The following is a 25113-nucleotide window of genomic DNA, read 5'->3' on the forward strand; positions in this document are numbered from 1 at the left end:
ACTTGATTCAATTTAGGTAGGTCTTTGATACTCTCTAACTTATGCTCCCTTTCTTGTGCCCACATCCTGATATAATGTCGGTAATCATGAGAGTTTGGTCGTTTATCAACTGTAAAAGATCAAACTTCAAACTTAACAAAAATGTACAGCTATAAATTAAATTTGGAATTATTAAAAATGATTACAGCAAAACCTTTTCATTAATACAGTATTATCCAAATTAAGTGTATGGATCCTTCACAGTCAAAATTGGAATACTTTTTAATGAATAAGTCTGCAGAGAATTATGTGATATTGTTTTTCTACCTTTTTCATTCCTTAGGTTTACAGTGACAAAGCCATCTTCTGTTTCATGTTTTGCCCTGGTCTCAACATCTGTATCAATTGAGAATAAATATTGACAAGTTATTATACTTGTTATCAATTCTCTTCATCATATTGTGTGTATCTATGTGTGTGTGCACGCGCGCACAACATATATAAATATAGCTTTTAAAGCTATTGGGCAGAATCCTCTTTGAAAAATATCAGCATGTTGACAACCCACACCATTAGCAGGGGGCAAATCTTGAATCATTTTCTAATGTTCACCTTTCCTTTCCTCTCAATATTTCTTTCTGTGCCCTGCATGATCCCACCATTCACTAAGTGTCAGACCACCTGCTGTCCTTTTTATGCCATTTGTGTCTCACAATTACAGCACACAGTTTGAGCTGTAGAGTGCAGTAAGTTGAATACTTAAATTGTGTAAGCTGCAAGATGCCCTATTTCAACAAAATTTGGTCTGTTATGTTCTACAAAGTACAATTAAAGTTTAAAAAAAAAACAAAGAAATTCTATTCACTTTATTAACTTGTGTTCTTTATTGGAACCAACAGCTATCATGTATTTTTGCTTATCATGATGGAGTTGTTAATTTTATCTTTGAATCTCTACAATTCCTCCAATCACAAAGACAGTACTCAAGATAGAGTCAATAATGCAGTCCTTTAAAATTATTGTTAAAATGAAATAAACAAATGACTTTGATATGTAAAGACTTAATTTATTCAAATTGCTCCTCCGAGATTAATCCCCTCACTTACAGAATAAGTTGTGAACTTTTGTTGCACATTCTCTCCAAGGCATGCATATACCAACTTCAGTAAGGAGATCAAAACTGCATCCAGAACTTTTGGCATGAACTCAACAAAGCTCCATATAATTGTAGAGAGACATCTTTTCACTTATACTGATTTCCCTTCATAAAAAGCTGTCATAGCATCTGTTTTAATAACTGCATGCCAACTACTTATGATTTGTCCTAGGTCCATAACAATAACATTTCCCTTTCTTTCACGTTTCTAAGAAAAATTCTTTCAGTGAGACTGAATCTAATTTTTTTTTAAAAGCTAAATTCGAGTTGCATTAACTGTATTGCCAAACATGCCTTGTTATCTACCACATCCCAATGGCATCTGTCACATCCAATTCCCTATCCATTGTGTCACATGCCATTCCCAGAACAACTTGAAACTCAGCAGCTACCCCACAATTCACTGGTATCTTTTGCACCCACGCCAATTTTAAAAACACATGGAGCCCAGTGGCACTGTGGCTCAGTTTGTTAAAGTGCCTTCATCATAATCGGGAGACTGTGGTTTCAAATCCTAATGGTGCCAGTGTATTTTTGCACATGGACGGCAGTGAGTTGAGGGGTGCATAGGTTAAGTTATTATATTTTACATTAGGATTAAACCTCAGCACAACATCGTGGGCTTTAGGGCCTGTTCTGTGCTGTAGTTTTCTATGTTTCATGTTCTATGTTCTAAAAAAGCACCATCAGTGTGGACATTTGCATCAGGCAACGTAGACAGAGATTGGTGCCACAGGACCTTGTGATCTTGCTGGTCAGTGTGGTGCATATGGGAGACTTCCTCTTCCCTTAGTGGAGACCATGTTAGTCTGATCAGAGGATACCATTAGGGTTAAAGCAGTCTCAGCAGTCTGGAGGAAAACACAATACCAAAGGAACTCCACCAGCATAAGTGCCACTGACCTCTCTTTGACACCTCACATCCACTATCTTTGCTACAGTACCTACCTCCTACCAAAGCTCATGCTCTACCACCCTCCCTAATACTTGCAATCCATTCCCTGATTACTGTCACACATCCCAATTCCTGATACTACTTATCATGCATGCCAACCGCGTTGCCTATCACTCACTCAGACTCCTCTCCATCTGTACCAAAAGTAAAGATACAAAATATCATATTGGAGACAGTGGGGGGCCAAGGATGTAATGTGAATGAAGAATATGAAGCAATTAATCTTAATTAATAAAACATACTGGGTAAAATAATGGAACCAAAAACTGAAATTCCATTGACTTGTTGGCCTACATTCTAAGATTCTAATAGAAGTGAATATTGAGATGAAGAACGCACAAGTGTAATCTTCCAAAATTTTCAATGGAATATTCTTGGACAGAACAATGGATCAGAAAGGATCAAATGCAACTCATTATTCAAAGAAAGAAGGGAGAGAGTAAACAGGGAACTACAGGGCAGTAATGATGCCATCACTTGGCAGAAAATATTGAAATCCATTAATGACTTTACTTGGAAAATGATTAGGATTTTCACTCAGGGCACTTAAAAAATTATAGTATGAATCGACAAGGTTAGCATGGCTTTGGAAAAAGAAGTCATGTTTGACAGACCTTGGAGGATGAAATGAGTGGAGCAGATGAATGAAATCAGTTCAATAGTGTATTTGGATTTTCAAAAGGCTTTTGGTGTGGTGCCACACAATGGATTGTTGTATAGTATGCCCATAAAGTAGGGTATAATATCAGTTAGAGGACTAGTTAATGAACAAACAGGAGAGTCAGAGCAAATATCATTTTCATGTGGGCAGTCTCTTGGCTAGTGGTGTGCAGCAAGGATCCATGCTTGGCATCTAAAATCGCTTGGATGAAGGAATTGAGAGTAATCTATTTACTAATGGTACACGGTATGTGTGAAAGTAAGCTGCAAGGAGGATACAAAAACTTTAAAGAAAAATAGATAAATGAATAGAAAGAAGGGTGGCAGATAGTTTATACTGTGGGGAAAATGTGAAGTTATTGATTTAGTTAGGGAAGGATATGAAAACAGAGGGCAGAATATTATAGGCATATGGACAATATGAGCTTCGGTGAGATTTGTTGTGGAATTCTACAATAAGTCGAAAAGACCAATCTAGATCTCTTTCCAAGTTTTATGCTTTTTATAAGCGGAGTAATGAATCACTCACTAAGCAGTGTGAGTTGCCAATCAAGGGAAATTGTTGCTTGTTAAAAGCCTTGCTAATGGCTCAACTCACGTCATCCACTTTCTCTAGTACTAAACTCTCCAAACAAGTTAGACATTGAGAGAACTTGAGATGAAGCTAGAGCCGTGATACCAAGTACACAGCAAATTCAGTTTGCTTGCTCTGAATGACCTCCATTATGGACTCCAGGCACTATCTTGTTAGGAGAAAGTGAGGAATGCAGATGCTGGAGATCAGAGCTGAAAAATGTGTTGCTGGAAAAGCGCAGCAGGTCAGGCAGCATCAAAGGAGCAGGAGAATCGACGTTTCGGGCATAAGTTCTTCTATCTTGTTAGGCACAATCCATGGACATCACCCACAGACATTGGAACTGATATATACCAGCCTCTAAGAACCCTCAAGGTAATCTACAAACCCCTTACAGGATGCTTCTGCACATCAGTGCTGCATTTTGGACTGCAGCAACAGCTATCATGGCGATGATCAGAAAGAACAATTCGCACTCAGGTACATCAACCCTACTCATAGACTGGGCCAGGCAGCATTTCTGGACTCTTCACACTGTCATTGCGCTGATCCCTTTGACCCTATATGGATGCTCATAGCATCCTTGCTTTGGCTCTCAGCTAGAGCTAACAAGCTAATATTACTTCCGTCTTGTCTTGCTATTTTATGCAGACACAAAGGGAGGAGTTTTGTCATTGTCGTCAACGGACCTTGGTCAAGTCAAGGGGGAATACTCTTCAATCATAACTTGAAGTCAGAGTGTTTTTGGGTTCCCATGAAAAGTGAATTCTATTATTGTATTCCACCAAATATCAAAACCTTGAACAATATCTATTAGTCAGAGCACATGTTCAATGGAACATATCAGAAATTAAAGATCTGTATGGAATTTCTTCCCAATTGAACACATCATCTACTTAATAGCTACCAGCTTTTCTTGTTATGTTATTAAAACCAGAAAACCAAGATTTCAGAAGAATGTTACTTTTATCCAGTAAGCATAGTTTGACCTTGTAAACTCAGTCTGTCACCATGCCTTCCCTTTTTGCAGTCCTTTATACCTTGGTCCATTATATAATCAACTTGATCCATAATATAATCTCTCATCTTGACTTACAAACTGTATAAATATATAAACAACACAAAATAAAAACTTACCTTGTACAGTTTCAGGTGTTACATCTTCAAAGAAGTATTGCGTGGCTTCAAATGCAGAATCAGGGTCCTCTTGCTCATTGAAAATTGGTTCTAAGAACAGTAATGAATGAACAAAATAAGCATTTATTTCAAAAAGATTTAAAGGTATAAAGCATAAAAGCTGTATTTGCAACAAGTAGAATACTGATAAATCAAATCAAAGTCAGAGGGCTAACTGAAATCTGTAGTTCTGATAACTTTAGGCTCTGTAACAAAAAAGCAAAAGAGGTGTTTGTGTTGGAAAATGGGGTGATAATGGCTGGGAAATTGAATAAGATTGATTCCACGCAGACTATGGAAGCCAGTTGTTTTGTGTGGTGTGAAGGAAGATTGGTGCACATATTTCCTCTTAACTGTAGGTAGGCACGGCACGACCATTTTCTGATTCTTACTAAGTTCCCAACAGATCTAACTCAGGGTGACTTCAAGTTGTCCCATAGCAGAAGACCTACACGTTTTTCACGCAAAATATTTTTACTTTATTTTCAATTTACCTGACGGAGAAATAGTAGGGGGCCCCCATCTGAAAGGAAGCTTTGCCAGTTTATCTCCAACATCATAAGTATGAAATTTTCATGCCTAAGTAGCTGGTATGCTCAACAATTTGAGAAGCACACAACCATGTAATGCATAAGGTGACGTGATTTATGTGTTAGAAACGTCATACCAGGTTCTACCTTGAGATACTGCCAGACGTTTCTGAAAGAACTATGATATCTAGAATGACTATGTGTACTTGTGTTAGCTAAGCGGTTGATATGAAGCTGCCTTATTTGCGATAAGGATGCCTGTGCCGATGTATTGCAGTTACTACACTTGCCAAGACAGCAAGGATCAGCAATGGCTCAAAATGTAGCTAACCCTGCTTGGATGCATGCTGCAGTGCTGATCTATGAAACGGATGGTAGTGTGCAGTTGCATAGAAGCAAATATCTTTACATGTATTCCATTAGGCACCAACCCATTAGCATTAACAGATATAGAAGCCGAGAGGTAGGTTCCATTGTTAGTTATCTGCAGAATTAAGTCTTAAATTCTAATTCTGAAGGTGAAAGTGAATTCTGTACTGTGGGAAAAACATAGAATTATAGAATCCGTAAAGTGTGGAAGCAGACCATTTGGCCCATCAAGTGCACACCAACCCTCCAAACGGTATACTACCCAGACATCCCACCCTATCCCTGTAACCGGCATTTCCCATTGCTAATCCACCTAGCCTGCACATTCAGGACACTATGGACAATTTAGCATGGCCAATCCACCGAATCTGCATTAATTTGGACTGTGGGAGGAAACTGGAGTACCTGGAGGAAACCCACACAGACACGAAGAATGTGCAAACTCCACACAGATAGTCAGTTGAGGTTGGAATTAAACCTGGGTCCCTAGTGCTGGGAGGCAGAGTTGATCGCTTCTGCATTGTGGCTACAAAATTGTCAAAATATAAATATACATGTGCCTAAATGAAAATTAAAAGGTTTTTGTATTGTGATTTAAAACGTTCTTTCTCAATGGAATCTCCTGACTTGTACAATACAATTAATATTACATAATTTCTTCAGATATATTTTCCATTCTGGCTTTGCAAATTCAAGTGACATCAGCAAAATGACCAGTCACTAATCATTTCTTCAGCCAGAGAGTGGTGGGCCTGTGGAATTCATTGCCGCGGAGTGCAGTGGAGGCCGGGGCGCTAAATGTCTTCAAGGCAGACATTGATAAATGCTTGATGTCACAAGGAATTAAGGGCTACGGGGAGAATGCGGGTAAGTGGAGTTGAAATGCCCATCAACCATGATTAAATGGCGGAGTGGACTTGATGGGCCGAATGGCCTGACTTCCACTCCTATGTCTTATGGTCTTATTTCTTGATGAAGTACAAAGCAGTAAAACATGCAAGATTTTAGAACATCATTGAAAGAAAGTTATTCAAATACTTAGATTTGTTTTAGAAACTTCCTATGAAATTGTACAGTAATGGAGTAATTTTCTCATTAGAACTTGACTCTAAAATGCATAACATTTCTTACCAGGAAGTACGTGTATCTTATACAACAATTTCAATTTTTCTACAAGATCGGCATGGCACATTGTACCTATGAAAACAAATCGCGTAATCTAATTAAAACGGTCTCAAAAGATTATGTACTCAAGCAAATACAATACTCACTGTTCAACTCTGTTTGGATTTTCTCCCCATTTTGACTTCGCTTATAACTTAAAAAGATTAGTTACAATAGAACACTACCATAGTGCTTCCCAGGAAGGGAAAGCTTTTTATCCATAGGTTTCTAAGTAAAAAGAATCTATTTAGATATTTTAGGGCAGAATTCAAGCCCTAAAGTTTGGGCAATTAGGTCATGCTCACTATTGTACTTTAAACAATAAAAAGCATATTTAAAAAGGAGACCTGCAGGTATTAGAACTTGGTTGGAGTTCCAGAGTAGCTATAGCTCCACTGGAGCTTGTAAATCCAAAGCTAACCACATTGGGGATTGCAACCTGCAGTTTGGGAAGTTGTCTACTACAGTTTAATGAAAACAATACATGATGTTCTATTCATACAAAAAATTATTATTTCAAGAACACAGTTAATTTCCGTGAACTAATGGAAGAAATCACCGAACAAAACACAAAAGAGTAATATAGAAAGTGAAACAACTGACTTTGGGAAGATAGCTTGGTGTGTTTATTAATTAATAGCTTTTTTTCCAGCTCCATGGCAGCCATTTTCTATTCCCAGTTGTATGCTATCCAGAGTGCAATAACTCCAATACTGGATGTAGGTTTGCTTGCTGAGCTGGAAGGTTCATTTCCAGACATTTCTTTACCCTACTACTAGGTAACATCTTCAGTGGGCCTCAGACGAAGCAATGCTGAAAGTTCCTGCTTTCTATTGATATGTTTGGGTTGGTAATGTCATTTCCTGTTGTGATGTTATTTCCTGTGGTGAAGTCACTTCCTGTTTCTTTAATCAGGGGGTGGTAGATGGGGTCAAACTTGATGTGTTTGTTGATAGAGTCACAGTTGGGATGCCATGCTTCTAGGACTTCTAGTGTGTCTTTGTTTTGCTTGTCCTAGGATGAATTTGTTGTCTCAGTCAAAGTGGGATGAGGAAGGACACCACTTTGACTGGGACAACACATCCATCCTAGGACAAGCCAAACAAAGACATGCACAAGAATTCCTAGAAGCATGGCATCCCAACTGTGACTCTATCAACAAACACATCAAGTTTGACCCCATCTATCACCCACTGAGAAAAGGAACAGGAAGTAACTTCACCACAGGAAATAACATCACCACCCAAAAGAAACCCAAACATATCAATAGAAAACAGGAATTTTCAGCATTGCCTCACCCAAGGCCCACTGAAGATGTTATCTAGTAGGGTAATGAAAAGTCTGGAAATGAACCTTTAAGCTCAGCGAGCAAACCTACATCCAAAACCTCAACCTGAGCTACAAATCTTCTCAAAGCTTGCTAACTCCAATACTCAAATTTGTTCACCATGGCAAAGTGCACAGTCTTTCTTCAGCATCAAGCATAGCATTTCCCTCAAACTGTTGTCCTATCACACTGCACATTGTAACAGGTTGGCATATCAAACAATGATCAATCATATGTACGTTAGGAATTATTATCTTGATTATTTTCTTTAAATTCTTAATGTGGAAATGTCAACAGGATCTTTAGTTGTTTACTCACTTAGTTTCCAAACTGTCTCACTAGCAGGTATAATTTAATTAAAAAAATCCTTTCAGTACAATGACATTGTAAATCTTACAACCTTTTGAATGGAAAATAAATCTGTCTACTTACTTAATCCTGTGACAAATTCTTTGAAGTTTATTAAAGAATCTCCATTCTCATCAAGTAGTCGGAATAAGCGTGCAGCTAATATATCCGAATGTGCACCACATGACCAAGGGAAAAGAAGTGTAAATAATCCTTTGAATTGTTCGAAATCAATACGATATTGTTCAAGATAAGGCAGACTAGGGTCATGACGTTCTATAGCATTGCTATTTCCACCCCAGTAACAGCTGGTGAGATGTTCAGCCTAAATGTGATAAAAAAAAGCAAGTTCACAATTTTCAACTGGTGAACATAGATAATATGGAGCAAGTTTAAAAAGATAAATTTTAGTGGCTAACAAAAAAAAAGTATCATGGCAAATGGTGGAAATATGAAGCAGATCTGGTAATATCTATGGAGAAGAAAATAGAGTTGATATGTATTTGGACATTGTAAGCATAGCTAAGTTCTGGAGATATCTTTCTGCATTTCATTTTTCTTTTAAAACCCTCATTAAAATATAGCTCTTTGATCAAATTTTTGCCTAAACTGGCTTGGTATCAAATTTTGCTTTGCATTGCTTCTTGGAACATCTTATTGTGTTAAAAGTGCGAAATAAATAGAAATTGTTGTTGTTTATAAATGATAGCAGATACAAAGTTGTTTATTCAATATGGACGTAATTGTGGAATACTTCCCTTCTAACAGCCATGGATTGAATCCTGGGGAATTACTACATAGATGAATAAGTTATTAAAACCATCTGGTGAGATACTTAGCCTAAACATAATAAAAATTAGAAAGCTTAACAAGTTAAATAATTTTAAATTTTGTTACAACCTCTGCAGCTCAGTTTCCTGACTGGAATAAAGCAGAGGTATTTAAGTAATTTGTCTCTGAAGCAAGAAAAACAAACTGAAATCATTCAGGCAATGGCATTTATGCCTTTGTATTTATTACACTATTTCAGTTACACTAAGGTAGTAACTTCAGCTCTGTCCCTTATCTTCTATTTTAGAGATATGGGGTACTCGATAGTATTTGTTATACATTAACTTTACACATAATACTACAAATAATGACGTCAGCTGAAAACACAAAAAACACTTTGTATGCTAACTTGGACACTGAGATCAAAAAGCTGCTTACCTTAAAAAGGACATACAGTTCTTCCAGTTCATCAATTGTAAATGATGTGTCTGTCACAATAGCTCGAACCTGGATATAAAAAAAGTATTTTTTTAACGAAAAGCACAAATATATTTTTTTTACTGTCTTGTAATTTAAATAAAACTCAAAAATATAAATCAATTTGGAATAGTTGCATTGCTGCACTCACTACATTACGCTTTGTTGTATCTTCAAGAGTCTGAATCACTCGTAGTCGCTGCTTAAAGCGCATCTGCTCAATCACATCAGCTCTGATGCTACCAAATTTCTGAAAAGATGGAATATGCACAATATATGGTGTATATTAATTATATGGAAGCTACATTTGACACAAATAGAAATTAAATCCATTCCACATACTTTCTAAAATAGAAAAAGAAAACAAATTTGTAATTAGTCATGAGCATCTCACCAATTCTGGAGCATGAAACAGCAGAATTAAGGTTAATTTGATGCACAAAAAGCTTCATTTGCCTTCAATTCTTCTAATCTTCTACTGATGTTAATATAGTAGTGTCTTTAATTTAAATATGTTCAAAATTTAAAGCATTTAGATTGTGTTTGGTGGAAATCAAAAGTTTTTGAACTTTGTATTTTTCCTTGTGGTGAGTAAAATTCACTGACATATTTCACTAGCTCATGATTTCCAGAAATAATCTCTTTACTTTTGGAAGTTCTTCACATTTTCATTTATGTCTTCTGGAGCTCATCTCAGAATCTTACAGATGATAAATTATTTCTGCATCCATTATTCTGTCACTATTCTCTTTCTCTTCATTTGCTGTGCAGGTTTGATCAAATAGAGTACAACAGAAATTATGATCTCATCACAATAATAACTATACATAGACATAGTGTTTTCTCCATGCCATGCCTTTTGATACCTTTAACAACAGGCTGCTCCATTGGAGATGGCTCTAGGCAAAAACCAAGGTACCAAGGATTTGGTTCCTGATTTCCTGTTTGTCAATGGACGTGCACTAGCTGTTGTTTTTGAACTGGGCATTCAATGTAGTTTGGACTAATTCCCCAATGCATGCGACGATTTTGGCCTTATGGCCAGCACAAGGAAAACTTAAGCAATGTACCAACCTGTTCCAGAAAAGCCCTATCTTGAGCCCAAGGTTCCAATTCATGAACAAAGTCAAAAACAAAATTGGATGGACTCAGCAGTGTCTAATATCACTTATCTAGGCAGCACACTCTCTTGAGTTGTCTGTATTATGGCAAGACACATTCAAGAATTGACAAAGCAAGCATAGCCTTCAGCTATGGGAATAAAGAGGAGTAAATCTGCCTACCAAACTACAGGTTTACAGGTTAACAGTTTTGTTTTTCTGTTCTACACATACAAGACTTGGAGCCTAACATATTTGGACCAATGTACCATGTGCACCAATAGCATACGAAAAAGTTCAAGTACTTTCATTTGAACCACCTTCAGAATCTTATGGACATAAAATGACAAAAAAGAAAAGTTTCAGATACTGAGGTGTGTCAAGCATCTCTACTATATTGAAATGGTCACAAATTAATTAGGCGCCATGTAGTCAGATGGCTGACAAATCGTTTACCAAAGCAATCTTCTGTACAGAGTCTACTGCATGCCCCCATGGTATTAAAAGAAAGTGCGATAAGAACTCAAGGCTTCACTTAGTTTTGACATCAACCTCTAAGCTCTGGGAGAAACTCACCCACGAGTGTTGCACCTAGCACAGCCAAATACAAAATACAAGGCAATGAAAGCCAAAGCCAGTAACTCATTCAAAACTCAATTGTGCATGGGATCTTATCCTATTTGCAGCAGAACCTTCCATGTGTTGAAAGGCCTTAATGGTCAGCTACACATTTGTTGGAACCCTGCTAAGTACTCCTGATAATGAGTATAGTCAAGTTTGTCTCAAAGGTCAAACAAAGAAATATAGTAGCTACTAAAAAATCCACAACACATCTGCATTCACAGTGGATTTGAGACTCTCCAATTTTCATTCCACCGCTTTCAATTAGCAGAGATAGGTTTAATTTCCCAGAGACATAGGAGTCCACATTATGCTTCAAAGTTTTCCACAATAACTTTTGCAACCTTGTTAGCCTCAACTTTTAGCAAGCAACTATTACGTTGGACTTTGTATACTCTTTTGTGATTAAACCACTTAAAACAAATATTCATCAATATTGTTCATACTAGTCGCATGCTTGATTTCCTATTCCATTTGCCATTCTTCCAAACTTTCACAAAATCTGCATTTCTTTTCAAAATTCTCAAAATCAAAATTCAGAAATGTCAGACTGACTAGCATTTGAATATTCAATTTCTTCGCACAATTCAAAACGTCTCCTTGCTTGTGCCAGAAGTTAGGCTGCTCTTTTCAAGCAATCTTGAAACTTCACTTCCTTATCCACATTATACCAACAAGCATTGTAGATAAGTGGAAAGCAGGCCAAAATCAGATTGCAGCTTATGGTTTAAATCTCACTCTTGTTAAAATGTGATATTTTAACACATTATTTTTTACATAACTAAGAATTACAATAAATTAAATATAATTGTTAGTGCAAGGGGAAGGAGAGTATAAGAACGATTGCACTAAAACAAAATTTGATCAAAAGGCTTATACATTTATTTTAAGTAGGGTAAATTTCATGTTTTAATATCTATAACCTGCAAATTCAAATTGTGAATATAGGTTGGCCAGTTCAGTGGGTTATTTGGCCTCCTAACAGAAAGGAGGACCTCCACCTTCCCCACTGCTGACAAAATGTTTGGATGTTGGAAAAACAAGACAAACTTTACATTCTCCACCCCCTCCCCCCCACACCCCCATGCTTTGTTGGCAACCTCCATCTTCTAAGCCTGTCCCTCGATGACTAATAAAATCTTAGCCAAAATATTGCACAGAGTGTAAGTATCAAATGGTGTTCCTTCAACTCTGCCTTTCATGCATCCCTTGCTTTCTTGTTCCAACCTTAGTGTACATTTCTTCGATCACCTCGGGCTTGTCTTAACAGGTAGCCCATAAGGCACAGAGAGACTTAAAGGAGGTCTTGTGTTGCCTGCACACTTTTGTTCAAAGCACAGATTGATGTAACTGGGAGATTTTGAACAGACTCCTGCTCCAGCCAGAGGCCATTATTCTTCTGTAATTGTTTCTGTTAGGCTCACTGGTGATGCAGGAAAGTATGAGGACAGTCAGCAGGCCAGTGGCAAAGGTGTTGAGTCGGACAGCTATTTACAGGCAGCAAGGTATGGAGAGTTAGGCAGGTTGCCAGTGGTTGCAAGAACAGCACAGTTTGAATTTTGTAACACTCAAAAGAAATGCACAACTTTGATTTATTTATTGTCATGTCTATTTTATTACAAAATACAATGAAAAGTGTTGTACAACATCTTAAACACAGAAAAATAAACCAAAACATAGAATATAAAGGCAGAAGAATAAAGAAACAAAGAAGTGTTCAACTTTACATTACTTATTGCTAAATGCTCTATCATTGGCCACTGATCTTGTGGCCAGGCACGAGTCCTTCCACCGTGCAACAGAAATGAAAATCACCACTCTTCTGCGCCATCTCGCTTCCAACGCCCTCACCACTAATGTGTCCTCAGTGGACCTTGCCAATGCAGATGTCACCGAAGCTACCATGTGCTGCACCATGAGTCCACTTTAGGCCCACCTCTCTGATGCAGCCATTGTACCAGGCACAAGCTCACCTCCACTGACCCCTCACATGAATCTGTATTGGACGCAAATGCCACTAGGAACCCAAACACTCTCCAACACCACTGAGTCTGCCCTGGGTCAACTTGCTAACCACCATGAGTCTGTGCTGGGCCAATTTGATGCTGCCATTGTCCTCACTGCAACCAAGTTCTTCAACAGAAGTAAAATAAAGGAGGGGAAAAAAAAAGAGAGAAAAATTTAAAAAGAAATTAAATGAAAAGCGGATGGAACAGTTGAGCCCTGGGCTCAGAAGCCCTACTCCATCACATCCAATGCCATTACAACAACCTCATACTGCTCTTCAGTAGCATTAATCACCAAACCCCCTGGGCTTGACACAGTATGACTGAGGAGAGAGAGGGGAGAGTGCAGAGTGCAAGGGGCTGGGTTGATGGGTGAGTCAGCGGGTGGTGGGTGCATTGGATAAATCCATGATTTCAAAATGAATAGACACATACCTAAAAAGGGAAGGAAAGCCCAAGGTGAAAGGTAACCTACTTCAGACAACCCCTGCCCCCCATGACATGAATTCTGCCAAGGCCACCTGATAGCATGCAGTGGTAGGCCAAGGACTAAACTCCTTAGTCTATCCCTGATTTCCAGGGCTTGCAGCCTAGTTCTTTTTGCTCTCCACCTCTGCTTCTTAACTGAAAAGGCAAAGAAAGGTTTTATTAATTAGCTTTGTTGCTTGTTACATTTGAATTGTAATCATCATTATTCATTTAAATAATCAACTTACTGCTTTGGAGCAGATTTTTTTTTCTTCACAAAATTCATGACTACTGCTGTGGCAAACCTTTATTTTTTAAACTCTACTTTCTGTGCTGCTGAATGGAGGAAAAAAATGCATCACCTGCCCACTATAAAAAAGGTTGATCTTGTTCCTGAGCTTTAGAATTCTCTTTCCACCCACGCTCTTCCTTTTAGAGGTTCTTTAAAAGGTAAGTCTTTGACCAAGCTTTTAGTCACCGTCCTAATATTTCCTTAACTTAAAAATAAAACCAAGAATTGTGGATGATAGAAGCCAGAAACAAAAACAGGTTATTGCTGGAAAATCTGTGGAGACAAAGCAGAGTTAACATTTCAGGTCTAGTGACTCTTCCACAGAACACAGGTGCTGCCAGACCTGCTGAGATTTTCAACAATTTGTTTTAGTTTCTCATATTTTCCTTACTGGTTCGTTTTGAAATCTAAGTTCGATTTCCTACAAAGGGAACACACAGGAATAATTTCCTTATGTTAAAGACTACAAAAACAGAAGTTGTTCTTGTAGAGCTGCTCAATGTTATTGTGTACATTATATTGAAATAAGGAAGACTACATCCATGGGGTATCCCCAAGCACTTTACAGTCAATTAATTATTTCCCTGGTGTAACAAATAATGTATACAAATCAAGCAACCAATTTGCACACAGGAACGTCCCACAAACAGAAATGAAATTAAGTTAATTTCTTTTGAGATGTTACTTGGGGGATGAAAGTTTGGGAAATCAGGTGCACCTTACTCTTCTCTGGCCTCCCAGCCAAAAAAGTCACTGGATTGTTTACAACCACTTAAAAAAGCAAGTGCTCTGAATTACAACTCATTCGAAAGGTGGCACGAATGCTTCAGACCTTCAGTATGGCAATAGAGTTTTCTAAACTTAAGCAGCACTCCTATGCAAACATGGCAGCTTGCATCTTAATACAGCCAATCTGCTCGTAGGCTCTTTTGAGAGAGGAATCAGTCTATCTTAATATGGAAATATCAATTCTGTAAGTTGCTCAGAAGTTTGGTATAGAGGTTATATAGAAAGCCATCATAGTATAAAATAGTCAGATGTTCAATCAAAACATCATAAAAGATAAATCTAGGGTAAGGGGGATTTAAAATTCCATTTAATTGACTGTTTTCTGCTAAATAGGCATCTAGACACTTTATTCTCTTTACTATATTGTTTCCCAACTACTTCTGCAGGAAGGACAGAATTGAGACTACATTAAAAAAAATCATCTGTTGTTATCCAAGGGTTTTATTTTTAAAGAATCGAATTTTGGTACACTTTGGGTGGCCTGTGAACCAACTTAGTTCTCTTCCAAAGTATGTTACCTTAAATGAAGATGGGAGTTTCATTGCAATGATCTCATCAATATTTCATTTCTATTGCATTACGATGTCCAAATTACAGCTTTATGATATTCCACAAGGAAAAGCCAGCAATACAGTCAACTTTCCTTTAAGGCAAAACACTGATAAACATTTGAAGCTTTAGGACGAGGGAAAAAAAAACAAAAGGAGGCTGGATTAGTTTTGGATTTTTCTAGCAAAGTGGTAAGGCAGATAATGGTCTCCTTCCTGACTATGGTAAATGTTTACTTAAGGTCTTTTAGTGTCATTTGTAAGTTCCAGATACACCGCCATTTAATTTGGTGACTTCATTGTGATAATTTATATCATAACTGTATAAAACATTTTCCAATACTCCAACAGATGTCTATTACCTAAAAACATAAATTGAGACAGTACTTTTTCATTTCACAGTCAACAGCAACCACATGAATTCACCAAACTGAATTTAGCTTATAGGGGCTACTCTTAACACTCTGGTTTAAAATTGACGTTAGGAATGACAAGAAACATAAATTACATGGACAGTTGCTAGTTTTCTATGCTTACTTCAATCTTTAAATTAAGATTAGACTGAAAGTAATGAGTTTGGAAAAAATGATCAAGTTTGATGATTAGAGAGTACGATCAACAGCTGTCACTGAATCATCTGGCTCTTCCACAATTCAGTCCAAGTGTGAAGATAAGCCAAACATGTTTTGTCAACATGTTTTATTCCCCCTCTTTGTTTTGAGCTTAGATCATCCTCTTCTCTAAAATGTGATTGAAGTTAAACATCAGTAACATTTTATTCAAGGCTTCAGCTATCAAAAGACCCTTCACTCAAATCAAGATCATATTAGAGATAGCAGAACACTGTTACTCACATCATATGAGCTCCTGATTAACTTGAAGATATCAACTTCAGGGTAAGGATCTCCATCGTCACTGAGAAGAGAATGAAGATGAGGAATGGGTGGCAATGTGCTGTCCTTGTTCGTCACACTGTCCAAATATCTAGAGAACCAAAACATTTTATGTTGTGAATGCTTTCATGACAGCTGACTAGCAGACGTCATTTAATAAGGGCAGTTTCTTGACTGTCAAAAGTTCAATTTATTACAGCGTTAGAGAATTTAAATAATAAATAATTTCTCTTGAGATATGGAAGGCTTTACACACAATGCAGTAATTTCTCCCCATTGTATTACATTAAGTTGTACTACAAAAAGAATATATATTCAAAGTTCAATGCAATTTACATTGGTATGAATACAAACAAAATTACAATAACGGAATCTAAAAAAATGTTCTGTTTTATCTATCCTAAGGAGGATTATTTGGTACCCAATTATTTCTTTTGTCAGATCAAACTGAACCACAAGCATTAATGAGTTATTAGACATGGGAATCTTGCTAACGATTGCTAAAAATGTATCTATTTGTAACATAACCTGAAAGAAATTCTCTGAAATCAAATTTTTGAAATTTTATGTACCCATTTTATTGTAGAATTGTTACAACAAACTGATTTTTTAAAAAAATCAAAAAGAGCAAATAAAATTAACTCACTTTCCAAGAATAGTCATGGCCTCGCCATCATCCTTACAATTCAACAACTTTTCAATATTAGCATCCAACACAGCAAGAGCGAGTTGAAAGATCACTTTAATTCCCTCAAAGAAGAAACAGTCCACGACAACAACAGCACTTTCAAAAGGCATCACACTGAGGAAGAGTGTGAGGAACCAGGAAAGCGAGATGGTTGATATAACACCCAAATACTGCATACAGTCATACAACTGTGGCACATAATCCCTGGTAAGCTCTTCAAACACACCCTGATCCACCAACGCACCTACAGAAAGGAGAAGAATAAATGTTAAATATTCAAAATAACTGGCTAAATTCACATTAAAGAAAATAATATTACAAGCTTTTACATTAGTGTAACTGTCTTTAAATCGGTCTTATTGCCCTTCCCAAAACATGTTTGGGATGAATAATATAACCTGCATAGGGCACCACAGCATTCTCTTCTTTTTAAAAAAAAGTACAGAAACATATGGGACAGGCTAGGCCAGCTTCTTTGAGTCCAGACACTCTTCTATGCAAAGGACAAGTGAAACAACAGAAATATATTAACAACAAATTCGGAGGAAGGGTCACCAGACCCAAAACGTTAACTTTGATTTCTCTTCACAGGTGTAGCCAGAACTGCTGAGCTTTTCCAGCAACTTCTGTTTTTATTAAAAACACAAAGGATTATGGGTAATCTAAGATGGAGGACAGGAAAAAATTGTGGCTATAAGAGCTGCTCCTTTTTTTGAGGTAATTTAAGTGATTTCCTCAAATTCCAGGAACAGCAATTACTGTTTTATATACTGTTGCATTGTTTTGGAACTGGGGGGGAGAAAGATCAAAACAACGGCATTTTAAAAAGGAGCAAGACAGACAAAGGTAGCGACCACATGGTCAGAGAAAGACACCTATACTGCTGTCTGACACAGCAGTGAATCTGCACAGTTACTGCCTTTGCTGTTTGAATTCCGGTATCTCTGGACATTAGAGCATGTCTAGGAAAAATTAACAAACAGCAAAATTCATAGTTGACCTTGGAGGAATCTGTGTGGGAGAGCTCACAGCACAGGAACAGAAAAGTGCATTGCTTTAAGTGTAGCCTTGCTGTGAATATACAATAGTGAGTTCTTTCTTGTTTTATTGAGATCTGTCTCTTGATTAAATTTTAAAAACATAAGCCATAAGTATTAACTTAGCCTGGAACAGTGTTTTTTTTAGAGCAATAAGAAAATGTTATTTTCTGGGTCTGTAGATTGTGAAGGTGCAAAGACAGCCTTTAATAGATCGATGTGCTCTTTCTGTTGGATGTGGAAGTTTATGGAGAGTATCCATGTTACTGATGATTATGTCTGGACGAAGTGTCTTTGGTTGCAAATCCTATCATATCACATGGATCAGATGGAGCAGCAGTTAGAGGCAACAAGAAATTTACAAGAGCTAGAGGGTGTGATGGAGGGCAGTTATAGGAAGGGAGGAAAGTCGCAGATACAGTCAGGTAGAAGAGTTAGCTCCAAGAAAAGTAGGTTGGGTATGCAGGTAGTACAGGAGTGTCCTGTGGCTAATCCTATCTCAAATAAATATGCTGTTTTGGAAATGTAGGGAGTGATGGGCTCTCAGGGAAATGCGCATGAACAGCTGGGTTTCTGGTATCAGAAATGGCTTTACTATAAATGAGGGGTATGTCAGGTTCCAAACTATCAATTGTGATAGGGGGACTGTCTAGTCAGAGATGCAGACTGACATTTCTCCAGCAGGCAGTGAAAAATCAGAATGGTATGTTGCCTCCCTGGTGCCAGGATGAAGGATATCTCAGAGGGTGCAGAATGTTCTGAAAAGGGGAGTGGGAACAGCAGAAGGTCATTATACACACTAAAACTAACAACATAGGAAGGGAAAAGGGTGAGATTCTGAAGGGAGAATATAAGAAGTTAGGCAGGAATTTAAAAAGAATGTCCTCGAGGATAGTAATATCTGCATTACTCCCAGAGCCACAAACTAGTGAGGGTAGGAAAAGGAGGATGGAGCAGATGAATGTTTGGCGGAGGAGGTGGTGCAGGGGAGAAGGGATCACATGAGCACCTTATTGGGATAGTATTATAGACCTCCCAATAGTCAGCGGGAAATTGAGAAACAAATTTGTAAGGAGATCTCAGTTATCTATAAGAATAATAGGGTGGTTATGATAGGGAATTTTAACTTTCCAAACATAGATTGGGACTGCCAATGTGTTAAGTGTTTAGATGGAGAGGAATTTGCTAAGTATTTTAAGAAAGTTCTCTGATTCAGTATGTGGATGTACCTACTAAAGAAGGCGCAAAACATGACCTACTCTTGAGAAATAAGGCAGAGCAGGTGACTGAGGTGTCAGTGGGGGAGCACTTTGGGGCCAGCGACCATAATTCCATTAGTTTTAAAATAGTGATGGAAAAGGATAGAACAGATTTAAAAGTTGAAGTTCTAAATTGGAGAAAGGCCAATTTTGACGGTATGAGGCTAGTTGACTAAAGAAATTAAGGGTTTGGTTAAGAATAAGAAGGAAGCATATGTCAGGTATAGACAGCAGAGATCAATTAAATACTTAGAAGATTATAAAGGCAGCAGAAGTATACTTAAGTGGGAAATCAAGAGGACGAAAAGGGGACATGAGATAGCTTTGGCAAATAGGCTTGAGGAGAATCCAAAGGATTTTATAAAATATTAAGGACAAAGGAGTAACTAAGGAGAGAATAGTGCCCCTCAAAGATCACCAAGGCAGCCTATGTGTGGAACCAAGGATATGGGTGACGTACAAAATGAATATTTTGCATCAGTGTTTACTCAGGAGGAAACGGAAGATATAGAATGTGGGGAAATAGATGGTGATGCATCTTGAAAAATTTATATATTACAGAGGTGGTGGTGCTGGATGTCTTAAAACTTCTACAAGTGGGTAAATCCCCAGGACCTATATTTCATAGAATCCCAACAGTGTGGAAACAGGCCCTTCAGCTCAACGAGTCCACACCGACCCTGTGAAGAGTGACCAACCCAGACCCATTTCCCTATTACTCTACGTTTTACCCCAGACTAGTGCACCTAACCTACACATTCCTGAACACTATGAGCAATTTAGCATTGCCAATTCACCTAACCTGCACATCATTGGATTGTGGAAGGAAACCAAAGCACTTGGAAGAAACCCACGCAGACATTGGGAGAATGTTTCTGTGTGGAGTTTGCACAGTCATCCAAGGCGGGAATCAAACCCAGGTTCCTGGCGCTGTAAGGCAGCAGTTCTAACAACTGAGCCACTGGTTGCCTGATCTGATGTACCCTCGAACTCTGTGGGAAGCCAGGGAAGTGATTATTGGGCCCCTTGCTGAGAATACGTTTAGCATCAATAGTCACAGGTGAGGTGTCAGAAGACTGGAGGTTGACTAACGTGATGCCACTATTTAAAAGAGATGGTAAGGAAAAGCCAGGGAACTATAGACTGGTGAGCCTGACATCCGTGGTGGGCAAGTTGTTGAGGGACATGAGTTACATAGAAAGGCAAGGACTGATTAGGGAAAGTCAACATGGCTTTATGCATGGGAAAAAGCATCTCACAAACTTGATTAAATGCTTTGAAGAAATAACAAAGCAGATTGACGAGGGCAGAGCAGTGGACTTGATCTATATGGACTTCAGTAAGGTGTGCAACAAGGTTCCTCATGGTAAGCTAGTTAGCAAGGTTAGATCTCATGGAATACAGGGACAACTAGCCATCTGGTTACAGAATTGGCTTGCAAGTAGAAGACAGCGGGTGGAGGTTGAGGGTTGCTTTTCAGACTGGAAGCCTGTGACCATGGTGTGCCATACGGATTGGCACTGGGTCCACAGCTTTTTATCATTTATATACATAATTTGGATGTGAACATAGGAGATATAGTTAGTAAGTTTGCCAATGACACCAAAATTGGAGGTGTAGTGGACAGCGAAGAAGGTTACCTCAGAGTACAATGGGATCTTGATCAGGTTGGCCAATGGGCTGAGAAGTTGCAGATGGAGTTTAATTTAGATAAATGTGAGGCGCTGCATTTTTGGAAAAGCAAATCAGAGCAGGCCTTATCCACTTAATGGTAAGGTCCTGGGAGTGTTGCTGAACAAAGAGACCTTGGGGTGCAGGTTCATAGTTCCTTGAAAGTAGAATCACAAATAGATAGGATAGCGAAGAAGGCATTCAGTATGCTTTCCTTTATTGGACAGAGTATTTAGTATAGGAGTTACAAGGTCATGTTGCAGCTGTACAGGACTTTGGTTAGGCCATTTTTGGAATAGTGTGTGCAATTCTGGTCTCCCTCCTAACAGAAGGATATTGTGAAACCTGAAAGGGTTCAGAAAAAATTTACAAGGATGTTCCTAGGGTTAGAGGATTTGAGCTACAGGGAGAGGCTGAACCGACTGGGACTGTTTTCCCTGGAACGTCGGAAGCTGAAGGGTAACCTTATAGAGGTTTATAAAATCATGAGGGTCATGGATAGGGAAAACAGACAAGGTCTTTTCCCTGGGGTGGGGGGAGTCTGGAACTAGAGGACATAGGTTTAGGGTGAGAAGGGAAAAATGTAAAAGGGACCTAAGGGGCAACATTTTCACACAGAGATTGGTGCACATATGGAATGAACCAGAGGAAATGGTGAAGGCTGGTACAACTACAATATTTAAAAGGCATCTGAATGGGTATATGAATAGAAAGGGTTTACAGGGATATAGGTTAAGTGCTGGCAAATGGGACACATCTGGTCAGCATCCACAAGTTGGACCAAAGGCTCTGTTTCCGTGCTGTACATCTCTATGACATTGTTTTTTCCTTGAATCCCTGATTAATTAATTCAATTGAAAGTATGAGGGAAATATACAGTTAAAATAAATTATTGACAGAACCAAAATGTAAACAATGAGTGGCGGCTCAGTGGTTAACCCTTCTGCCTCAGGGACCCAGGGACCCAGGATCAATTCCAACCTTGGACGGCTGTCTGTGTGGAGTTTGCATGTTCTCCCAATGTTGTGTGGGTTTCCTTCAGATGATCTGGTTTCGTCACACAGTCCAAAGACATGCAAGTTAGGTGGATCGGCAATGCTAAATTGTCTGGAGTGTCAGTGGATGTGTAGTCTAGATGGACTAGCCATGCAGGGTTAAGGAGTCAAGGAGAGGGGTGGATCTGGGTGGGATGCTCTTCGGAGGGGCAGTGTGGACTCGATGGGCTGAATGGCCTGCTTCCACACTGTAGGGATTCTATGATTCTAATGCTTGAATACTTTACAAGGTGGAATTAAATTGGATGATTATGTCAAGATTTTTATTTAAAATGGGTGGAATTTAAGTTCAAGATGTAAATAAGCAATTTGTTTTAACCAGTGGCAGAAGAGAAACAACATGTTTGCAATAAACAGCTTTTTCTTGTTATGCATGGAAACCTGATTAGTGTTTCCTTTTAATCTGGGCTAGGTCTGTCATGTAAATGAAAACTTTGATTAGTTTGGTTAAATCTTTTCAGGTTGTGGTGACTGTGGGAATAGTGGGGCATAATTTCTAAGGTGCTACTCATGAAACCGAAGGCAAAGCCAGTATCCATTGTGTTTCTAATTAAAAAGGTGCTGGCTCAGTGTGTAGTACAACTACAAATGTCTGAAATTGTACTCAAGTTTGGCAAAAACATGAACAAGTTGAGCAGCTGAAATGTGCTTTATTCTAGAAAGCAATTTTATTACCATTCATCTATATTGAGCTTCCTGAGCAACAACAAAAGAAACAGATGCTGGCAAAACATCTTTAAAATTCCTTCAAAATAAGTAGAGGCTAATTGTTTCAAATTTAATTCCTCTGGCTCTAAATTACTGGAGAAATTCTTTACAGTTAATTAGCTAAGATTCTTCACTATTTGTACAGAAGCAGAAACACTTAAAAATGCAGCTTTGTGATATTTGTTTTGACTACTTCTCTTGCATGTACAAATATTAAAAAAAATAGCGGTTTTAACAGCAGCAGGGAAAAGATTACCTTAGGAACAACCTTGGTTATCCGAACATCAATTATCTGAACAAGATCTCAAGGTCCCAAAGTTTGAGATCGGAAACCAGACTCTGTCACTACCTGCAGAAACTCTGTTTCCGAGACGGACTTGTCCACCAATGAACTCAGCAACTTCTCTCCCACCCTGCCGCTCTCTCTCTTGCTTTCTTCACTGCTCTTCTGCTTCGTTTTCTCTCTCTCTCTCTCACATGGTCTCTGCCCCTTTCTCTCTATCTCCTTCTGACTCTCTTAGTCTCTCTCTCTGTCATACACAGCAGAAAGCTTCTGACAGCTGTTCTTTCAGCAAGTACATTTACAGACTTACATGCAGCTTTTTTTCCCCGATACTTTAATTACAATCTGAAGTTTAGGTTCAACTATTTTAGACAATTGGTTATAGACTTGGGTACCTCATTCAATGACCCAGATAAGTGAAACAGCACGTCTCTGAGCAGAGACACTGACAGAAACTCAGGCAGAGATTTGAGAGCCCACATAAAACTACAGAAAAGATGGCCCTGATCCATTCCAGAGTATCTTTCGATTTGATTTTCTCAAGTCAGTGCTTCTGGCTGAGGCAGTGTCATGAAGTTTCATTTACACTTGAGAATGCTTCCTTCGTTTATGTTCAGATCAGTTAGCCAAACAATTAGTTACCAGAATAAAATACTCCCTGCCCACATCGTTCGGATAATCAAAGTTGTTCTGTAATGACTTAGATGCTGAAACTAAATGCAATTTCTCCAGGTTTGCAGATAATACAAAACTGGGTGGAATGGTGAACTTTGAGGAGGCTACAGAGCTGTTTCAGTGCGATTTCATCAAGTTGAGTGAGTGGGTAAATGCAAGGTAGATGTAGTATAATGTGGGTAAAAATGAGGCTATCCACTTAAGTGAAAACAGGGAAGCAGATTATTATCTGAATGGCAATAGATTGGGAAAGGTGAGGTGCAATGGGATCTGGGTATCACAAAGTAAGCACATAGATACAGCAGGTGGTGAAGGCAGTAAACAATATGTTAGCCTTCATAGCACAGGGATTCAAGTACAGAAGCAGGAATTTCTTGCTGCAATTGTATGGGGCCTTGGTCAGACCGTATCTGGCGTAGTGTGTACTGTTTTGGTCTCCTTATCTTATAAAGTATGTTCTGGTTTCAGAGAGTGCGCAACAAAGGTTTACTAGCCTAATTCCTATGCTGACAGGACTGCTGTATGAAGGACAATTGGATCAGTTAGAAATATGTTCACTGGAGTTCAGAAGAATGAGGAGGGATGTCATAGAAACCTACAAAATTCTAGTACAACAAGACAGGATAAGCACAAGAGGATACTCATGATAACCAGGGAGTCCAGCACTATGGGTCACAGTTTAAGAGTATAGGGTAAGCCAGTTAGGACTGAGTTGAGGAGAATTTTGTCGCCCAGGGATTGGAGAGTCTGTGGAATTCTCTGTCACAGAAAGCAGTTGAATGTTTTCAGAAAAGAGATAAATGTAGTTCGATACACTAAAAGGATCAAAGGGTATGGGGACAAAGCTGGAACAGGGTATGGAGTTGGATGATCAGACATGATCATATTGAATGGCAGAGCAGGCTCAAAGGCCAATCAGCTTACTCCTACTCCTATTTTCTACGCACGCACGAGTCACCTCTGTGAAGACATCACTACTGAACATCTTTTCATGCTAAATGTAGGTCTTGAACTGTAAATTTGATTATGATACAATGAAAAGGACAAACTGGATAAAACAAACTGAATTGACAGACATTTATTTTGCTAGGAAAAATTCCATTTTTTATTTAGCTGCCCACTTAGGTCAGCGGGCAGACCCCTCTCCAATGAACAATTATTTTCCTTGCCATCAATACTACATTTTAGCACTTTCCACAACTAAACCACACTTACCAACCACTCTAGTGTTATAGTAGTCTGGCAGCATCCGTTCACAAAGTGCAACTAGCAACCAGAAAGCTTCCTCTTCTTTTGCATACAACAGTAGCACTGAAGTAACAATGTTCATTGCCTGTATTTGCAAAGATAAACAGTATTCAGTAAGATGTTGTATAATCTATTTTATATAAAAATCCATTTATAAACTTTAGTCTTTGTCACAAATAACACATCATAAATTAGTAATGCTCAAGTAGGTTGGATCTTCTGAACACATGAAAATTAATTTAGCAAAGTTAGTTATCATTGAATAATACCATAAGGTCTTATTGTA

General features: G+C 38.4%; 1 protein-coding gene across 1 annotated transcript in view; it reads right to left on the reverse strand.

Moving 5' to 3' along the window:
- The window catches only part of tbc1d9 (TBC1 domain family, member 9 (with GRAM domain)), a 69974-nt gene that overhangs the window by 1345 nt on the left and 43516 nt on the right, over nt 1-25113 (reverse strand). Inside the window, exons 11-20 of the mRNA XM_072584122.1 lie at nt 24795-24912; nt 16850-17135; nt 16165-16294; nt 9638-9736; nt 9448-9516; nt 8323-8563; nt 6531-6596; nt 4462-4551; nt 307-375; nt 3-109 (exon numbers count right to left, since the gene is read on the reverse strand). Of these exons, the coding sequence (XP_072440223.1) occupies nt 3-109; nt 307-375; nt 4462-4551; nt 6531-6596; nt 8323-8563; nt 9448-9516; nt 9638-9736; nt 16165-16294; nt 16850-17135; nt 24795-24912 (1275 nt within the window). The remainder of the gene's footprint in view (nt 1-2; nt 110-306; nt 376-4461; nt 4552-6530; nt 6597-8322; nt 8564-9447; nt 9517-9637; nt 9737-16164; nt 16295-16849; nt 17136-24794; nt 24913-25113) is intronic.

Source organism: Chiloscyllium punctatum, chromosome 14 (genome assembly GCF_047496795.1).
Source record: "Chiloscyllium punctatum isolate Juve2018m chromosome 14, sChiPun1.3, whole genome shotgun sequence".
Lineage (NCBI taxonomy): Eukaryota > Metazoa > Chordata > Chondrichthyes > Orectolobiformes > Hemiscylliidae > Chiloscyllium > Chiloscyllium punctatum.